General features: G+C 38.2%; 2 protein-coding genes across 2 annotated transcripts; both read right to left on the reverse strand.

Annotated features, from left to right (window-relative positions):
• Positions 1-1,254: 1,254 nt before the first annotated feature.
• Positions 1,255-14,167, reverse strand: abcb9 (ATP-binding cassette, sub-family B (MDR/TAP), member 9). Its single transcript, XM_042487622.1, is given in 14 exon segments — positions 1,255-1,785; positions 1,787-2,083; positions 2,176-2,264; positions 2,267-2,311; positions 3,313-3,472; positions 4,394-4,567; positions 5,503-5,691; positions 5,777-5,905; positions 6,033-6,230; positions 7,379-7,584; positions 7,774-7,904; positions 8,751-8,865; positions 11,683-12,353; positions 14,038-14,167. Coding segments are annotated over 14 exon segments (2,487 nt in total). The 5' UTR covers positions 14,091-14,167; the 3' UTR covers positions 1,255-1,755.
• An 842-nt stretch (positions 14,168-15,009) lies between these two features.
• On the reverse strand, positions 15,010-21,131 carry zgc:113436 (uncharacterized protein LOC503528 homolog). The gene is made up of 8 exons (XM_042488677.1): positions 20,802-21,131; positions 19,488-19,681; positions 19,283-19,394; positions 19,051-19,189; positions 17,348-17,402; positions 16,988-17,245; positions 16,798-16,914; positions 15,010-15,647 (listed from the first exon to the last, which is right to left on the reverse strand). Exons 1-8 carry the CDS (start codon positions 20,968-20,970, stop codon positions 15,390-15,392), a joined length of 1,302 nt encoding a protein of 433 aa, XP_042344611.1. The 5' UTR covers positions 20,971-21,131; the 3' UTR covers positions 15,010-15,389.
• Positions 21,132-21,337: the final 206 nt, after the last annotated feature.

The following is a 21,337-nucleotide window of genomic DNA, read 5'->3' on the forward strand; positions in this document are numbered from 1 at the left end:
GAAAAAAAGCACCAATGCCAACATCCAGCTTTACAATGACCAAAATCATAAATGGGGATTTACGTGCAGATATTGAATGCAGCATTTGGTATTAATCCAACATGTCTGTTTCCATAAAGGCCAACATACAGTACATTTCAACCTATTAATTTTTTATTTATTGTTTTATACCATTACATTATTCATCTCTAGAGCCATCCAATTGATTTATCCTCATCACAGACAATCTTAGATCCCCATGGTGAATTCAACAGACAAAAGGCACCTGTCTTTTCTTTGTAGTCATTACAGCGCATACTTATGGAATTACAAATTATGTCATTGAACCGTCTTGAAAAGAAATATTAAGTATTTCCATACCTGCTACTGTTGAACCTATACAAACAGAAAAACAAAATCCTGAGAAAGTGATCAGTTAAACAATAATTTAGTATCTGTAGTGTGATGAGGTATTTTAACACAAACACAACCATACATAGTGCATCAATGGCAACCTACTGCCTGTTTTTAAAGTTTATATGTCACTTAATGACCATAGTGACATTCATTCAAGTTTATTTCAACCCTCTATGATATGTTTTGATACATTTACCTGTATTTTTAACTCCATAACGCTACTCAGTTTGATTTTCAGTACATCTTAAGCTGAAATTATCCTTACATGATTAAATTACACATTAAAGGGTTAGTCCTGATTTTTTTTAAAGTGGAGATGTATGAGGTGCTTACCCCATAGTCAGTGTGTTACATACAGTAGATGTCAGTCAGCATGCCCCCAGTCTGGAGAAGCAGGCTGGAGTCCAACACAGAAGCTGCACAATGCACTACTGTGGATGGGGTCCAACAATATATTAGCAATTAGTGTTTTCAATTGAAAACACCTAAACCAATCAATATCACTTTAAGTGTGAGAATATTTTACTGATTTCTGTCCATCAGATAGCAATTTCTGACACGGAACTGAAATCCTTATTTAAACCAGACTCCATTGAGAAAAATAGCAATTTAACGCTTGTTTTATCGCTAAACACAAGAGTTACTTTTCTATTGCTGCCTCTATCTGTTAGTTTATTTGTGCCATTGTGTGACTTTGGTATTTAAAGTGGTTAGTTCGGATTCACCAAAGTCACACAACAACACAAACTAACTCAGTGATCGAGAAAGTGGTAAACCAGCAGCTCCTGTGTTCAGCAAAGTAAAATTACTGCTTTTGTCAGTGGAGTTTGGTGTTTTTGACAAGAGAATAGATGAACTGAAGCTGTTAACAGCTAGTCTGTTATGCTGTCTGACAGAAAGGTAAAACAATGAAAATACTCTCAATACAGTGTACGCTTGTGTTATATATTTGGTTTTTTTTAGAAGAGACCTTTATAGGTGTCTAAACTATGTTTTGTTGCTGGTCTCCATCAACAGCAGTACATTGCTTAGCTTCTGTTTCAGCACTCCTACTGCTTCTACAAACTGAGGGCATCCTGACTGGCATCTATAGTATGTAATACATTGACTAAGTACCTCATACAACCCACCTTCATAAATCTGAACTTCCCCTTTAAATAATATAAGGATCCTAGATTGTAGTGTTTTGAATGTTCTGTGGTGTAAGTTTTGTTTGAGGACTTCTACTCTTTGCATGAAAATGGTTACATGAATATCTGCACAAAATAGCTGCTGTGGTGCATTTTGAATCTCAGAATATACAAAAAAAAATGCTATAAACCCTCCAGCATTTCAGTCCCATTTCCACACAGTTTTTTCTCAGTAACGCATATTGCGCTCAGAATCACTGGGCGCTGCTGCTGCTGCTGCTGCTTAGTCTTCTGCGCTGCTTTTCACCATCAGACTTCCAGTTTAGTTTTTCCGATGGGTTGAGGACCTCATCCCCCGTCTCGATGCCCAGGACCTGCCTTTGCACCAGCTTGTAGTAAAGCCCCCCGCTGGCCATCAGCTGACTGTGAGACCCCTGTTCCACCACATGGCCCTTGTCGATCACGATGATGTTGTCTGCCTTCTCCACTGTGCTGAGCCGATGGGCGATCACCAACACTGTGTGCTCCTGCATGATGTTGTTCAGAGCCGTCTGAACCTGCAGTGGATGTAGCATAGAGGAACAAAATGATCACTGAGAGGAGTCAACAGCTCTCTGACAAGTTACAAAGTTCAATTATGTGGCCTTACAATGTGTTCGCTCTCTGCATCCAGGGCACTGGTCGCCTCGTCCAGGATAAGAACACGAGGTTTGCGGATGAGCGCTCTTGCAATGGCCACCTTTGTTTCTGCCCCCCTGACAACTGGGTGCCTTTTTCTCCAACACCTGCGGAATAATAAGGAGCAGTAATTCAGCCGCATGACTTCACCTTTATGACACACAGATGACAGTTAGCTCTTTTTCCTTTTTATAAAACAAATACATGTAGGTACCCAAAGTACTTTTATAAAAAAGCAATAGCTGAGATGTTACTTAAAACAAGATCCCATTGAACCTAAAAAATACCTGTCAGTGCATTGACATGATTTTAGAAAAAGTTCAATTATTGTGTTAGACTAAAATTGGTGTTTTAAAATACATGTAAACATGTTAGTCCGACTGAAATTGAACTAAATAGAATTTCTTGAAATAGGTCTAACACACCCAGATAATGCCATAGGAAGTCGAGTTATTTCGTCAACTAAACACCTCAGTCGGACTTTAACTGGACTAGGTGTCCTGCACATGCTCGTAGTCGCCACCACACTGGCCTCCCTCAGTGGTTAAGGATAGGGACTGTTCATTACTTACGAGGGGGGAAGGGGTGCTGCAAAACAGGTCAGGCATTTTAAAAAAATGTTAGTGCTGAGGAGGGACTTGTGTTTTTAACTGTGGCTTAAGTAAGGGACATACAACATGAAAAGGCAGTATTTTATAGTCACACCTCAGCCCCTATTCCCTAAAGCCTGGGTCTTCAACAGGGGTCTGAGTCCCTTAAGGGGGCCTTACAGTTACTGCAGGGGGACCGCTTAATAACCTGTTGATGGCAGGCGCAGTTCTAGATTGCTTTCAAAAGGAGGAGCGCAGTAACAGATGTTGGTTGGTAATATGAGTTATTCTTTTGGACTGTATGCCGAATTGCTTCATGTTTATATCCAAAGCTAAATGAGCGCCTTTTTATAGGGTTTGAAAAACATAAATCAACGCCTCTCTAGCAATAATCCTGGCACCTGTCTCTCAGAATTTGTTTCCATTATGATGGTCTCTCACTGGGTGTCCAAGCTTAACAATCTTTTAGTAACTGATACATGAATGGCTACCTCTACATAAACACGTGTAATACTTACTAGTCTCATAGCCTGCAGGGAGCATGGTGATAAAATCGTGAGCATTAGCCTTGATGGCAGCCTGCTCAACAGTCTCCATGGGGACGTCGGTCAGGCCATAGGCGATGTTCTCCTCGACCGTCCGGGCAAACAGCACAGGCTCTTGGCCCACAAGAGCGACCTGCAGAGACAGAATAACAAAGGAATGTTTTTGTTATGAAAGACCTTAACTAATAATAAATGTATGTATGTATATTAGGGGTGAACAATAATATCGGCATGTAATCAGTATCAGCCAAAGTGGCATTGAAATGAAATATGCTGATTTCTGCCAATATTACAAACATTTATTTATTCATTTATTTTTATTGCCAAAGTGAACATGTACAAAACATCAACCTAAAGCTTAAGTATTTGTCTTTTTTTGTGCACAATGAATGAATATAACATACACTGAAAAGCATGGTATTTTATATCTCATCCATCTGCTGGGTACATAACACGATGTTAATTTCCACTACAGAAGAGACTTAGTGACCACAAAAATTAGAAAAGGTGGATATATTGATTTGGCCTCACTTAGAGGCCAAGTGATATATCTAATTCCACTGAGCCATAATTATCCAAAAACTATTAAAAACTCACCAGTGAACCACACCAAGCCTTCATTACAAGTATCTTGGGTACTGTCATTTACTTTGAGTCAAATCTCACATATACTGTCTTGCTCCCATAAATACTCATCCTGTGTGTTAATCCACGGCTGAAAATAGTACCAAAGAAATGAGCAACTCCTCCTAAAAATTATAGTATGCAGCTGTTTTGGAAAAGCACTTAATTATTTATAAATCAAATATTGTGACCAATTTTTTCAGAAATCCCATGACAATCCTTACCTTACCAGTTGAAACCAATTAGTGCCACAAATAGGGTAGTAAACTTGGTTAGTAATGAATGAAACATGAACACACTAACACATTGTTAGTTTTGATCTTTTCTTTTTTTTTTTTTTAAGATTTTAAACAAAAATAGGAATAAAGAATGGGCCAGTATCATCTTTTAAAAGAGCATGTTTTTGCGTGTCACACTGATGCAGACTGACCTTGGAGTGGAGGTAGTCATGCTGGATGGTGTGCACAGGCTTTCCATCCAGCAGCACTTGGCCTTGCTGTGGAAGGTAGAAGTTTTCCAGCAGACTCACGCAAGAGCTCTTCCCACTGCCTGAAGGTCCCACGAGGGCAGTCACCTCGCCAGGACGCAGAGTGAATGACACTCCCTGCAAAACACATCAATTAAGGTGAGTGATTTCTTATTCCACACTTCAAAAATAATTATTTCCCACCTTAAAAAGTTGAGATATCATGAAGAAATAAGGGGTTTCTGGGCTAAAGGGTGACTGATATTTTTGGATTGGTGTTATCAATAGCTAATATTTTTTACACAGAATTTAGTTGCCTTCAAATGCAGCTATTATCATGTTCAGATAATATTAAGAAATATTCTGGAGTCCCCAAACGGTGCCCCGGCTTTGCTTTGGTGCATACGAGCAGGATGTCACTCACCCTGTTTTTATTCTTCTTCTTATCATTATTATTATTATTATTAGTAGTAGTAATAGTAGTATTCTTTTCTCACCCCAGCTCTCCCTTTTTTCTTATTTAATTTATTCATTTATATTTATGTAGTTAGCTATTCATTAATTTATTTGTCTTCTTTCTTTCTTTTAAGTTATGTATTTACTAATTAATAAGAAAATAGCCACATGCTTACACACACACACACACACAAACTGCATACACTAACATCAAATCCACCCTTGTGGAAATTTTGTTACCTGACTTGTTTTCACTGTCATTTCATGTTGTTATCGTCATGTTGTTGGTGTTTATTAGCTTTGTCAGTGTTCTCTTTTTTCTTAGAATTAAAAATAAAAATAAATATAATCAATAAATATATATATAGTATATTTATATATTTGACATGGTACAAAACCTTGAACAGTAGCTTTTACACAAACTTAATGCTTGTTCTGTCCCTATATTCTAGCAGCCATACAATATTTCAGCATATCCTTGGCATCAATTCCAACTGATCTGAGTGAATAAAAAATGTTGTTACCCCTGACTCTGATACCTGGAACAAAAAAGACATATACACAGTACATATACAGTTTATCAACACATGGTGGCAGCAAAATCCCTTAGAACAAACCTTGAGAATGTCAGTCTCAGGGCGAGTTGGATAGGCAAATGTGATGTCTTTAAATTCAACCAAACCCGTGCACATATCCGGAGCCTCTGTGCTGTCAGCTGGGTGTTTGGGTTCCCTGTCCAGGTACTCGAAAACCTTCTCAGCAGCTCCAACACCCTGCATGAGGCCCGTGTACACCGACGCAATACTCTGTAATGCAAACCACAATTTGGTTAAGAGTATTAGTGTCTCCATATGCACATAATGAAATAAATAAATTAAACGGATGAAATACCTCGAGACATTCCCCCAGTTGGAGCATGTATATGAAAAAAGATATCAAGGCACCGCTGCTCATCTGACCGGTTAGTACGAGGTGGCCGCCATAGTAGAGGATGGCCACTTGTAAAGCAAGCTCCGAGATCTGAAAACACACACACGCGCTGTTGATGCTCACACTGTAACACGCCATTATCAAGAAATAATAGTATTTTACGAAACAGATTTAAAGCTTTACGTCTTCATCTGAAGGGGCAACTGCTGATACCCACACAACTGGACCACATGTAGCAAGCGTAGGCCAGGGCTTGTTTTTTGTTGAGCTGGAACATGACCAGAAGCTTGCTGTAGTAAGAATCGGCCTCCCCGCACTCGTTGGCGAAGCTCCGTACCGTCCTCATGGATGAAATGGTTTCCTCTGCAACTTTGCTGGCCTCTGCGAGGGTTGTTTGCACCTCTTTGGTCAGTTCCTGAATTCAAAAATAAAATAAAAGCAGTTGTATGCCTCTGCGCACCAGTCACAAAGGTTCTACACTATGAGCATAGTTTTGGGATGGACACCAAAGATTGGTGGCACAAATTCAGTATGTCTAAATGTTTCCCCATCTGTGTCTGAGATTCGATGTTGAGTAATGAGAAGAAAAGTTTTTTTGCACAAACATGTCATAGTGAAGCTGACCTTTAGCCTTTAGCCTGTATATAAAATGTTAGCACTTCATCGATATATCCCATAAGACATTTGTGTGACATTATGTCATTATTAGTATATGAATTCTTGAATGGCCAAAAGCATTTTTTGTAAAGTCACAGTGACCTTGACCTTTGACCACCAAATTCTACTCAGGTTATTCTTGAGTCCGTGGACGTTTGTGCCAAAGTTGAGGAAACTGCCTTGAGGCCTCTTAGAGATAATGCATTTTACGAGAATTAGACAGACACAAGTTCATGATAACCTTGACTTTTGACCAAAAAAATCAAATCAGTTCATCCTTAAGTCCAAGTGAATGTTTGTGCCAAATTTGGAAAAAAACAGCTGAGGTATTCTTGAGATATTGTGTTTTCAAGAATGAGAAAGATGAGGTCACAGTGTCTTTGTCCTTTGACCATCAAATTCAAATCAGGTTATTTTTGAGTCCAAGAGGACATTTGTGCCAAATTTAAAGGGAAACTGCCTCAAGGCCTTCTTAAAATATTGTGTTCAAGAGAATGAGATGGTCATACAGTAAGGTCAAAGTGACCATGACCTTTTAACACCAAATTGTTATCAGTTCATCATTGAGTCCAAGTGAATGTTTGTGTCAAATCTGAATTAACTCCTTCAAAGTGTTTGTGAGATATCACATTCACAAGAATGAGATGGATGCAGGGTCACAGTGACCTTGACCTTTGACCACCAAAATCTAATCAGTTCTTCCTTGAGTCCAAGTGGAAATTTAAAGAAATACCCCTGGGACGTTCTTGAGAAATTGCATTCATGATAATGGGACAGACGGCTGGGTGGACAACCCAAAGATATGATGCCTCCAGCCACGGTTATTGCCAGCACGGAGGCATAAAAAAATACAGTTCAATATTATCTGCGAATGCAATGATCAACAAAGACAGAAATCTACTTTACCTTGTAGTAATCGCCATAAAATTTGGAGACAAGGCTGATGAAAGGGAATGCCATGATGGTCACCATTGTGAGCTTCCAGGACATACCAAACATGAAAATAAAAAAGCCAATGCCCTTGACGGCGCTCCGCAGGAAGATGTTCACATTCTGGGAGATGAGGTCACTCACTTGGGTGGTGTCAGCTGACAGACGTGAAAGGATGTCACCTACAGGGTGAGACAGGCGTGTAACAACATTAGAAGGACTGCTCTTTTGTTGAAGAAGACTCTTATACATAGGGAGAAGTCAATAATATGGATGGATGATAAGTGGGTGGATAGATGGATGGATGATTGTGTGTGGGCGTATGCTGGATGGCTGGATGGCTGGATGGATGTGTGGCGTTCCTATATCACCTGTATGGTTTTCATCAAAAAAGGCGATTTCCTGCCTCATCAGATTTCTGAAGAGATGGTTCCTGAGCCGAAGGTTTAATTTTGCAAACGCCAGGGTGAAGACTCCTCCACGCACTCCCATTGCAATTGAGCTGTGGAAACAGTAAAGGTGTCATTAAACATCTAAGTCTGGTTCTGCACATGTGACGTCCTGAATTTAATCTAGTCGAGCAGCTTTGGCATACGTCATTATATCATCACGCTGTCTTTCCTGATCCCTCCCACCTCTATGTGATCTCTAACAATGGCCAAATGCCAAAACAATTATGATTACCGTTACAATAAATGAAACATTAGAATTCTAGTTTGCCACTGTTATATAAACAAGTACCAGTGTCAGTTTCTATTGACCTGTAATCCCAGCTAGCAGGGAACATTTCCACAACATTGGCTACAAGCTGCAATAATGTTTAAAGAATGAATCAAAAAACTGTTCCTTTAAGGTTAAATGCAAAAGGTAACATTACAACTGCAACATTTTGAGGATGTTTTAGTGATGTTTAGAGGTGACAAATCACAGAATGTTCTTTCATAAAATGTTCCCACAATGTTACATGAGAATAAAGGAAGAGCATTTTCAAAGCAGCATTCAGGACATGTTATTGAGGACTGATATTACAGATCTTTTTTTATGAAAATGTAATGTCATGTGATATGTTACCAATTTAAAAAAGCATTTTAAACATTTTTGATGTTTATAGAGAATGTTACCCTAAATTTAAGATTCCCAGAACGTTCTGGGAACTTTAAGAAAACTTGCTACTGGAAACGGTACTAAAACATTGCCCTGGTTGAATTCTACTGTTCCCGGAACATTTGTAGAGCCAAAAATTGCTAGCTGGGATGTGTCTCTCTGGGGCAAGTTGATTCATTTTGAAAATCCTGTCACACCTCCTAACAGTGGTTCCAGCATCAGAAGACAACCTGGAGATACTCACCTGGAAAAGGCCAGCACTCCCAGTGTGATGACAGGCTTAGCGAAGTACTCCATACTCTGATGAACCACAATGCTGTCTATTGCTTTCCCGTAGTAGTACGGTATGAAGGCCTCACCTGCAGGATAAAGAGACAGAGGGCGAAATAACAATGTAAGGGCAGTCCACATACAGGTACTTTTCATATCTGTAATAAGTAGGGATGCACAATATTACATTTTTGTGTCGATATCCGATATGGCAATATCTAATAACAAGTCTTTTTGATAACCATATCTCAGGGAAAATTGCATTATTGCATATTGATAGATAGATAGATAGACTGATAGATAGATAGATAGTTAGATAGATATATAGATAGACAGATAGATAGTTAGATAGATAGATAGATAGATAGATAGATAGTTAGATAGATATATAGATAGATAGACAGATAGATAGTTAGATAGATAGATAGATAGATAGATAGACAGATAGATAGATAGATAGATATAGGCTGATGTATCGATAACAGCAATTTTTTACTCTCTAATATCATTCTCTAATATCGATATTCGCTAATCAGCTCTGAAAATCTAGCATCGGTCTGGCTCTAATAGGATTACCAACAGCAAAAAAAAAAAAAAAAATAACAATGACAGAGAATTTAGGCTAATTTTACTGTGGTGACCATCAAATGTTTGACTCTACAATGAATATCGATACAAGTTTAAAGTTAAAGACTACATAAATTGCAAAGTAACAACATCAGAGCTCTCTGGGTTGATCTCCATCTCAGCTCGGTATGTGGTCTTTTGCTTTATCTCCATGGAAACAGATATATAAGCAAGAAGGTCAAAGTTCAGGGCAGCGTTATGATGAAGTAGTATGTCCCGTTTATGCTCGCACTGCATGCAACTCCATACTTTCTTAGGGCGGCCGCTACTAGAATAAAAAAGAAATAGCACTTTGGAACACACCCTTGGATTATACTGCACAAGCTGAGTCAGAGTTTGGAGATGGATCCTTTGAAACGGTCTTGCTGTTGTTAAACGTGGACCCGTTTTAATTTGGACCATCACTAATTTTATCAGTTTTCTATTTTTTCATTGACGGTTGGGGCATGCAAGAAAATGTCACATATTTAACTTTTTTTTTTTCTTACCCTACTTGCCCATAATTGCAATTTCAGTTAATTGGCATACATGGAGGGAGAGAAAGAACACAGGGGGAAATTAAAAACATAGGGAATGTTGAACAAACATCGTCACACATCGACTTATATTACAGCTACATTACATCCACAGCTTCAGAAAATTCATCTGCCGTTATGCTGCATTATGTGGATAGATATCCACAGAAGATTAGTGTATCAATTTCATTACACAAAACATAATTCCATGACTTTTCTAAAACTTTGTTGTTTTTCACTGATGACATGACATTTGCAGGGCTGGCAAATGTGATTATGGAATTCCATGAATTTTCCAAGTTTTTCATTACTGTAGGAACCTTGTTAATAGATTTTTTAATAAAAATAAACTATTTTGATAATCAAGTAATTGTTTAGGTCCTTTTTAGATTCTCTGTTTCCAGCTACTCCATTGTGAGGAGTTGTTGCTTTCTTATGTCTTATGTTACAACAAACAAAATATATTTTAGGAAGAAAATAAGCTATTGGAAGAGTCCCCGTGGGCTCTGGGAAAATATCCCAGATATGGATGTTTTTCTCTTTTTAAGGACCATACTCAAAAAATTACTTGGCACACTATCCAGTATAAAAGTTAACTGTAGCCCTTGTTGTGAAGGTCATGATTTACACTCTTGGGAGTTGTTTTGAAGGTGAAGTGAAATGTTATGGAGCGTTTCTTTATTGTGCAATATCTCCTAAAACACACTGCACAAAGCAATACATGACTTACATCTCTTTGATAAGGTGCTATAAAGTCTTTCAATCTCTGATTTTTATCTCTTATCTTTGTTGTTTTTGCCTGTAAAAAATATAGGAAAATAAAACAATGCCATCATAGTCTTAATTTCAACACTGAAATCCCCAATTTCTCAGTTTTTTCCCCAATTTCTCAGTTTTGAGATCAATAAAGTATATCTATCTATCTATCTATCTATCTATCTATCTATCTATCTGGCCACTCCGTTGCTCCTGATGAAAGCAATGCAGGGCGCGGTGTAATCTGGAGTGACTAACACAGTCATGACCTATACACTCATTACTTAACCCTTTGAACCTTGAGCAAATTGTAATTTCTTTCAAAAACACGGGGAGAAGGCAATGAACAGTAAAAGAAATGACCAAAAAATGAGCAAGAAATAAGTAAACCTGTAAACCAAAAAAGTATAAAAAATTACCTTAAAATTAGATTTAAAAAAACAAAACAAAGAAAAAAAATAAAGTTTAAAAATAGAAATTACCTAAACAAAGTGCTTAAAATTCTGATAATATTGTAATATAAATTTAAATGTGTGATTATGTTAATTACTAATCAATCAGACTTTATTTGTATAACATTTTTAATACAAACTGTAGCACAAAGTGCTAGACAGATTAAAAATAATAAATAAGTCAATAAATAATAATAAGGAATATATTTTTTTCCCTAGCTTTTTTTATTTTTTCCCCAGACATTTTTCCGTAGCCTTTTTAAAATAATTTTCTAAATCTGCTACTTTCTTGCAATTTGTGGAGCGTTTCTTATGAAGTCGATCATTGCCTTTTTTCACATGTTTTTGAAGGAAATCGCACCAATTTGCTCAGGGTTCAAAGGTTCAAATACTTGTGAAAGGTGTCTGAAAGCAGCATAAAAAGTGATGTTGCTTCAGGTTTCAGAAGGTTTGATCCTATTGCCTTTGTTGGGGTGTTGCACCTGAGTGTTGCAATAACAGACAGAATTACAAACTTTTATTGGACTGTTTATATTACGAAGTCAAAGATACTCACACACAGCAGAGATGAGGAGGAAGAGGAAGGCTACAGACAGCAGCCCGCTGTCCTTTCTGCAGTAGGTCAGCAGACGACACAGTGTGACCCCCGAGCTGGTTGCCTCCTTCTCCTGGCTCCCCTCATCCTTCTCCTTCTTCTTCTTCCTCTCACCCCCCACCTCCTGCTCCTCCTCACCAGCTGTCCCCACCAGCTTTTCAGAGTCCTCTGAGCCCCGTCCTCCTCCACTGATGCTGCTCACGGACTTGGACTCCTTCCCGAGCATCCTCCAGAGCAGCACAACACCCAGAGAGGAAGCACAAGTCCAACATATCAAGCTGAGGAACCAGGGCTGTTGGGCCAGAGGCTTCAGCTCGCTCAGCATCAGCAGCTTGGTCAGGGCGTAGGTGAAGACCATCAGGCAGATGAAGAGAATGAAGGTGGTGAGTTTAGCTGCCCTCTGTGGGCCGTCTTGTCTGTTCCATGACACCCCTATGGAGGCTCCCAGGAGGAGGGAGGCTCTGAGCAGCACAGTCCCCCAGAGGTCCAGCGCTGACTGGAGGACATTAAAGTTCAGGGCTTCCTTTTTGAATATACTCAAGTGTGATCCATGTGTATAGAGGACAGTGGTGACGATCAGGTCCAGTAGGATGTACAAGACAGTACAGCTCACAGCTACTTTGATGCCCATGCTGCTTATAAGAAGAGAGTTATACAGAAAGTTACTGGAAGTAGAACCAGTGTTAAAGTACAGTTGGGAACTTTTATGAAAAAAAATAAAAAACTTCTTTTTAAACTACAAAAATTATTTTTAGTCATTTTTTTCTACTTCCAGACTTTAGTACATAAGGCAGTCTGTAAAAATTATCATGTTCCTCCTCGTCCTTGTGGTGCTCCTAATGGCATTTGCAGGAAGCAACCACGGCTGAAGCAAAACAACCAATCAGAGCCAAGGAGTCTCAGCTGTCAATCATGTCAACCACTGCTTGTGAACTATGATAAAACTGTCAAACTGCTGATGCCTCTTCTCAAATGTTTATAGAAAAGTTCACTGTTTTACTGTAAATTGAGAAGTTTGTGACCCATGTTGAAAACAGTCCAGTCAAAACAAAGCACAGCCCATGGAGCAAACCTTCTCATTTTACAGCTAAATGGTACACTAAAAAAATCTTCTGAAAACGTTTGAGGCAAGAAACTGGCAATGTAGTCACAGACTCTTGATTCACATTTTTAACAGTTTGACTACTGTTGACCAGCAGTGACTTACATGACTAACAGCTGCATTATGCCACTTTATCACTGCACATTGGGAAAGGTGACAGTCAGCATGCCTCCCCCGGTCAAATGACTCTGCAGGAGTCACAGGTATTTATCAGCCGATAAAGCTGCGATCGGCTTCCAACTGCATGATAATACAATAAAACTACAGATTTTATTTATCCAGTACAAAAACAAAAATCTCACACAATGATGTAGAACGCAAAAAATACTCTACACTCTATGACATTTCAAAATCCCTCAGAAGAAGCAGAACTCAACCCTTTATTATAGCTTTACACTTACTTTTATTTTGAAGGATTCCACTTCCGGTCTCCTGCGGCTCTAGCTGCAGGGGAGAAATATGAGGTAGTCCTACAGTAACAAGTTAAACGTGTTATGTCACCACGATGTAAATATTCGTCCAGCAAGGTTGCAACGACAGTCTAGCAAATGTAGTACTACATTATTAACCAGCTCAGTGAGTTAGCAGCTAGCAGGCGGTGGGTTGTGTTGCGTCAGGTTTCAAACGCGTCCATATTCTTAAATCCTTTATGTCCAGCCAGGTGTCCACGGGAATATTGAATTATTTACTACAGCCTTTTTCGATTCATAATTAAATAGTTAGCTGCGTAAATGTGCTACAAGCTACGAAACTGCATCCTCATCTCTAAGTGAGTCAAGTTAGGTTTGAGAGAGTTAACTGATATTAGCGTCAGAAGACACCGGTGACAAAGATCGTCTATTGTTACAGAGGATTTACACTTTGCAGGTGTCAGAAAACAATAGCAGGTACTACATGGTGGCATAAACGCACACACGTAACTGAAGGCTTCATGTTATTATTTTTGAGTTTATTGTGATATGAATGGAGTGATGGAGTGAAATCTAAACCTTTCAACAACCAGACAGCATGTGTGATAATCAGTGATGAAACTAACCAGTCAAGCATCAAATTACTCGCCCTCCTCACCCTCTTCATCAGGGACCGTTCTTATTTTTCTCAAATTTAAAATTATAAGGAAAGTTAGTAATTGTGAAATGTAATTGACTATGTCCACTTGGTTAGTTTGTAACCTGTGTAAAATCAGTGTAATTGAGTCTCTTACAGTAGCCTACCTGGTCGATGAATGATTTTGAAAGCTCATGTGAATCTCAGGTCCCAGGCACATTCAAACTGCAAAAGATGTTAATCTCCCATCAGTTAAGAGACTCCCTGGTTTATTGCACGGAAAATGAGTCAGAATGATACCTCCTTCCCTTCGTTTACCTCCCTAACCTCAGTTATTGCGGAAGTGAACATGCTGTGGCCCCTCCCACCAGGTATTTTTGTGAGTGTTCAAGAGCAGTCGGTCAAAACCTCCAAAATTATGTTGAAAAATTGATCAAAAACAACATAATGAGAGGAAAGTGAAGTTGTAAACCATTTCAAACCTAAGCTAATTGTTTTGATTTCTTTCAAAAGCAAAGGGACGAAGTAACAAACTGCTTAACAAGACATGGCCTAAAAATCCATCCGCAAAAAAAGTTAAATATATTCATAAATATAATTTCTTAGCATTTTCCCCCCTTTTGATAATTCTCTAGTATTTTTCTTTTTCTTTCTCCTTTTCCTTTTTCTGTTACCTTTACCAGTTTTCCCATGTTTTTGAAGAGAATTAAACCTTTTTAGCTCTGGGTTCAAAGGTTGAAATATTTGTGAGTGTCTAAATAAGTGTCTAAATGCAGCAGCAGAAAAACTGATGGCCATCCAGGTTTCAAATGGTTAAATACCTTAAAATCATTCTTAATTCAAAAGTGTCCTTTAAAAAAGCATGTGTTAAAAAGTTGGTCAGTACGAACAAGCTCAACGTGGCTGACTTTAGGCACATGAGCCCAAACCCAACAACAGAGACAGCCAGCCTCTTTATGCATGTTACGATCTTCTCCCACATAATATTCCAGTTTAAGGTGGTCACAAGCAAGCAGACATTAAGTGTGTGTGGTATATATGCAGCTGTCTATAAAAAAATTACTTCCACTTAACACTAAAAATGCTTATCAGCAATAACTGATTTTCTATCAGGTAATGACTACACAAAGGCTACGCAATTGAAACAACATCTTTATTTTTAGGAATTACAGCTTATAAAGTTATCGTATGTCACAGTGGGGAAAAAAAGTCCATAAATTGATTCTCCCCCGGTGCTTGTAGTTCGACTTAATCGGGCTTTGACCGTAGCTCGACTAAACTGCGCATGTAAACGTACTGTGCATGTAATGTTTACTGCCGTTTCTTTGGCCAGTTCATTCTGTGTCTAAGTGCCACCAGGACTGTGTTTAACTGACGTGAGCGTTCGCAGCACTAATCATCACAATCAATTCACCAACATCTGGATTATATCTCCTGTATGAGACTCCAGGCAGCGCATGGCAACATGTAGTCCAACTCCTCTGATCTGCCCACTTTTTTATTCCCAAAACGGTCCTCCTCAGTGGACATCAGACTCCGCCAGGTGATATTCTAACTCTGTCTTCATGTCCTCTGAGCCGCTCTGATCGGTGGCCAGCACCGTCTCAACGGGGAAAGATAAATATAAACTGTCTTTCAGTTTTTTGGGGGAGGGCGAGTCTCCTGCGGCGAACAGAGGATCTGCGATTTTGAAGGTCATCGAGGTCATGTTGTGTGTCCTGCGTTTGGCGTTCTTCTTCTTCTCTTGTTTGTAGGCTGCGTTCATATTGGCTATCACCTGGAAGTGGAACAAACACATTCAGACACTAAACAGAGAGGATATAAAGAAGTAAAAAAAAAAATAGGACACAAAACATTCAAAACATATGAGCTGAATAATACCTCTCCATATCAGCCACACACCTCCAGTGTTCATGAGTTTAACAACTAAGCCCATAATGTGTGCCCTGTCAACAAGTTTGTTGTTGCACAACACACAGGTAATACCAGTGTTAACTCTGTAACGTAAATATTTGAGTTTCTTTGACAGTCAACAGTGGTGTAATTATCAATATTCTGTCATGTACTACACAACTGTGTTCACAACATCACCATGATGATACTGTTTCCTACATGTCACCATACATGTCAAGTACCGTGTCTGGAGAACACATTTGTCCACTCTGGGCTACTGTAAAAACAATATGGAGGACCCTCTCCATATGTAGATCTAAACAGATCATTTTAAGGTAATAAAAAAAACAGTTTCCGTTAATTATACACTAATATTCACCTGAATAATACACCCTGAACCATGAAATGTTGCTACAAACTGTTCATCATGCTAGGCAACACACCACCTTTTTGTCTGTCCTATTAAACAGAACCATTCTCACCATAATTAGTAGCCCCCCTTTTTTAAACTTCTCAACGCCTCAGTGTCTCATTTCTTTAAAAACACAGGAAGAAAGCAATGAGTGACGTAAGGAGGAATGACCCAGAAATTAAGAAAGAAATATTTAAAAGAAAAATACCAGAAAATTACCTAAAAATTCCCCCAAAACAAATAAACAAACAAACAAAAGATAAAGAAATTTAATTATTCTGCAATTTTTTTTAAATTGCAGAATAAGTATGGTAAATAGAAATACAGCTCTCGTGTATTTTTCCCCAGCCATTAAAAAAATAATTTCTGGCAAATTGTGAAGCATTTCTTGCCAGTTTGCCCATTGTCTTTTTCTTCTGTTTTTCTCATGAAATAACTTGTATATAATAATACTTGTGAAAAGCGTCTGTACACAGCACAAGAAAAATGATGTCAATCCAGGTTTCAGAGGGTTAAAAGACACATCACACAGAGACAGTACATTTTCATGGGACCTTTAAAGATGCACTAAGGAAACTATTAGACGAACAAAGAACCAGCATGTGCGAGACAAAACAATTACCAGCTGCTTCACAGAGTTCTGCTGCTCCTGCATGATGCTCATATACGTCGAGGCCTTCTCCTTCGTGGAATACATGTCCTGCTCCTGGTCGTCCATATTCAGCAGGCTCAGCGTAGTCTAGAGACGAAGCAGAATTAGAAAGGAGAACAAAACTCACTATGTTACATTTTCTTGACATTTAGAGTCTTACCTCGTTGGGTAAATTAGCTTTCCTGTTGAACATGAGGAAGTGCGGGCTGAACTTGGTTGTGGGGTTTGTAGACGTCCTGAACAGGAACAGCACAGGGTCCAGGAAGTTGTCCCATTCCGCCTGCTTCTCTGTCACCATCTGAACGACGGCTTCCTTCAACAGAGGACAGGTGCAGTCGTGCAGCGGGTTGAGCTGAGGCTGATCCAGAGGAGACACCTTCTGCATGATGCTCCACCTGTCGCACAGCAGCTTCGTCACCTAAAAGACACAGATATGGCCACTGATAAAACTGTCCCGCAACAATATCGGATTCTTTTTTTAAAATCTGTTTATTTTAATTAACTGTAACTCACATCTCACCTCATTACAGAAGTCAGCGTTCTGCGTACACACTATCGTTTTAGGGGCACCAAACCTGACCAAACAGAGAATGCAAAATGTGAAAGAAAATCCTAATCGGTTCATCTTAGTGTCCAAGTGGATGTTTGGGCTAAATTTGAGGAGATTCCCTTAAGGCTTTTTGGAGATATCACGTTCTTGTAAACGACACAAGTGTGAGGTCACGCTGACCTTGCCCTTTGACCACCAAATTTTTATCAGTTCAGCGTAGCGTTCAAAATAAGTTTGCGCTAAATTTGAGGATATTCCTTCAAGGCCTTCTTGAGATATTGTGTTCATGTGAATGAGACAGACAAAAGGTCATAGTGACTGTAATGACCTCAATGTTCAGCAGTTAAAGTGTTAAATTAGCATTTTTACTGTTTTTATGTTGCTTTTATGTATTCATTTCCAGTTCACAGGGTATTGCTTTTATTTTAAAGAGACAGTAGACAGGTTGGAAAAAGAGAAAAATTGACTGGATGTAAAACATTGAAGTAACGTGAAAACAAATACAGACAAGGAGGAAATATAAGTAAAAATAGAAGAACAGGGAGAGTTTAAGAGAGTTTAGTTACAGTCTAGTGGGCAACAATTAGGGGTCGACCAATTCAAGGGCCGATACGATTTATGAGACCAATAACCAATATCTGGAATCAATATGCATATACAAGAAAAATGAAAATATTTCTGTCAATAATTAGAATTTGGAATGTAACAAACTCCAACACATTCAAATTTAACAATAAACATTTAAATAAAAAAATAATGAATAAAAATAGCTTCCTGATATTTAACAAAGTAAACTTTCCTCCCATGCTGACACTTTCTTTGCATGTATTGCAGACTATCTTTCCTGGTGTTAGCTGAGTGTAATACACATACTTTTTCATTAATTTTATCAACGATCAATAAAATAAATCGCTGGTACAGATAATCGTCAAAATGCAAAATATCAGCCCTGATAATCAACCAGGCCGATAATCTGTCGACCCTTGCAAGGTATGAACTGAATTTGTTTGTGTCTTATAATTTAGCTTTTGTTGTGTATTTTCTTATTTAAAAGTGTCATTAGAGCAAAGATTAATCTATTATTCTGTTTTCTGTTTATTTAATTTACATTCTGCTCTTACATAAGTCAATGAAGTCATTCAAGGAAAAATAAAACTACATTAGACCGTCAGTCTGGGTTTGTTTTTAATTGGACTGGTCACTACAGTGATCTTAACCTTTGACCACCAAATTACAATGGTGCATCATTGCTTTACAGTAGACATTTGTGCAAAATTTGAGGAAATTCCCTCAAGACTTTTTTGAGATATTGCATTCAGATGAGAATGGTATGTATGCACATACAACCCAAAAACATTATGCTCCTGGGCATGACTGTCGCTGGCACGGAGGCATAAAATTACTGCAGTTTTGGGGGAAAATTGACAAGGGCAGAATTTAATGCCAATATCCCAAAAGTGACATTTTATTCAAGATTATGAGGCAATTTTGCCATGAATTAAATTCTATCAAAAACAGTTCATTACTTGGATGTAGGAGACATAAAAATGGTCTCATGTGGTGCAAATAATAACACACACTGCAAAACTACACTGAAACGGTCAACGGTTATTGGTACAAACCATCATTTCATCGTCAATATGATTATCAAAGATGTCATGAAATGTTCTTACCTGTATATGCATTTGGAAATACATCCCGCCACAGAGAGGGCATCCGTCTTTTGCAGTGGAAAAGCTTCTGGCCATTTGCTGAAGTAATCAATGAGGACTAGAATGTTGGTATTGCCTTGCTGTGTCTCCGGGAAAGGTCCTGGTGAGAAGAAGAGAAAAACAGTGTGGTAAAAAAAAAAAAAAAAAAGACAAGCAGAAAAATATCATGTGATGAATGAATTAAGTCAAAAACCTAGAACGTCAATCCCAACAATGTCCCACGGCGCATCCACCTTTATAGGCCGGACAGTCCTCGCCAGGTTTTTATTCCTCTCCGTGTGCTGACATGTTTCACAAACTTTAATCTGAAACAGTAAAACATTGTTGTAAAAGTTTAAACATTATTATCATTATACCCCAGCCGTGTCAACAGAAGACTGAAGACATAACGTTTGTACCCAGTCCACTACGTCCTTGATGATCCCCAGCCAGTAGTACTTGCTCTGGATCCTGTGGACGGTCTTCTTTTGGCCGAGGTGATGACCGATGTCATTAAAGTGGCAGTCGAGAAAAATCTGCCTCTTTCTCTCGGCCTCGATCACCACCTCCCTCTTCTCCTCTTTTTTGGGTCCCACATAATACAGCTTGCCCTCTTGAATTTAAAGACAAATAAAGAGAGGGACATGTTGTGAATTTGAGGTATTATGACAATAACAGGTTCCCAAAAACCTCTTATGAATGTTTGTGGCGTATGGACAACAAGTCAAACCACACTTAATTTAGAAAATGAAATAAAAATACTGTTTCATGTTGTCTCTACTTATCTTTAAAGGCAGACATATAAATAAAAAATAACTTGGACCTGAAAGCAGTTGAGGTTAACCCTTAAAGTTTGGCACACACTCTATTTAACAAACACCACTTATCTCCAGAAAATGTAGACTTTACTTAGTAGTTTAGACTTTTTCTTCCACCAAAAACATGATAATTTAATCCTTTGAAACCTGAGCAAAATGGTTGTATTTCTTTAAAAAACACAGGAGGAAGGCAATGAGCGATGAAAAAGAAGTGACTCAAAAATTAAGCAATTAAATAAAAAAATAGCAATTTATTAGTAAAAGCACCTGAAAATTAACTGAAAATTAGCATAAATAATTAAAAAATTAAAAAAAATAAAAATGTATAGAACATAAAAAAATAAAGAGACAAACAAGGTAAACAAGACCTGGAAAATGCTTCAAAATATAATAATTTGTTACATTGTTTTAAATATGTAATTAGAATGATTATACATTTTTCCCCTAACTTTTTTCTTTTTTCACTTGATTTAAAAAAAAACTTTCTTTCTTTTTTTTTTTTTTTTTTTTTTTTACATTTTTTACATTAATTAATTAATTTCTTACCAAGTTGCCCATTGCCACCTTTTAACATAACTTTTGAAAGAAAGCGTTCAGGGTTAAAGGGTTTTAAAGGTTCAACAACAACAGCCAGTTTTAGAAGTTGAGACCAAACTTCGCTGATAAACAGTGCTGGTTATAATAAACCACAAATATAGTGAGCCGAATGGTCAACGGGCTCCTAAAGATTCCTATAATATCTTACATTATGTCCTGCACGGTACAATCCTGTCGACAAGAAAGGAAACTTTAAAGTTGCAGATTTCTTTAATGAAATTTCGTGATATCAACAGACGTTTACTGTAGCTAGAGGAAAGCAATGTATTTCAACAGTGTTTTACTCTAGGCAAATTAAGGTTTTAAAATAAAACTTACCATCAATAATAAATTTCTGAGCGTATCTTTTAAGGTTCTTCTTTCGTAAAGGGTTCATTGTCTGAGGGAAGCAGCCTTTAGCCACAAAAGTGTAAATGTCACCGAGTTTATTGGAGCTGGATTCAACCACCTCCTCCTCAGCCACTTGCAACGAGTCCACGCTTAACATTTCCGCTTACACTTTATTAATAAATACAACGGACAGTGATTATAGACCTCAGAAAACAAAAATGAGCAGACTGCCAATCGGCATATTTAGCAGCAGTGCTAACTACTGCTAACGGAGACAGATAATCCACAACAAAATCACCTCAGTAGAAAATACAAAGCTCGTGCCTGTGTTCTTATTCTTCTTCTACGTTTACATTTATGCTGTTGGCATCATTGTTTTTGGCATTGTCGCCCCCTTCTGGACAACGGAGGGTGCTTTCTATCAGGCCTAATCAAAGGGAAATTACAGTAGATATAATTTTTTGGTTTTATTTTGCATGATAAGGGAGGCGTGTGAAATAATCTTTAAGAACCGGGGAGAGACT

Source organism: Plectropomus leopardus, chromosome 6, assembly GCF_008729295.1.
Source record: "Plectropomus leopardus isolate mb chromosome 6, YSFRI_Pleo_2.0, whole genome shotgun sequence".
Classification (NCBI taxonomy): Eukaryota; Metazoa; Chordata; class Actinopteri; order Perciformes; family Serranidae; genus Plectropomus; species Plectropomus leopardus.

What these genes read in the sequence shown, in the direction of transcription:
- zgc:113436 (XM_042488677.1), bottom strand. Translation starts at nt 20,970, where the DNA reads ATGTTAAGCGTGGACTCGTTGCAAGTGGCTGAGGAGGAGGTGGTTGAA. An exon ending in ATTTCCAAATGCATATACAG is followed by an intron (nt 17,403 to 19,050) that starts GTAAGAACATTT and finishes CTGTTTGGTCAG; the next exon opens with GTTTGGTGCCCCTAAAACGA. An exon ending in AGAACTCTGTGAAGCAGCTG is followed by an intron (nt 15,648 to 16,797) that starts GTAATTGTTTTG and finishes TTCCACTTCCAG; the next exon opens with GTGATAGCCAATATGAACGC.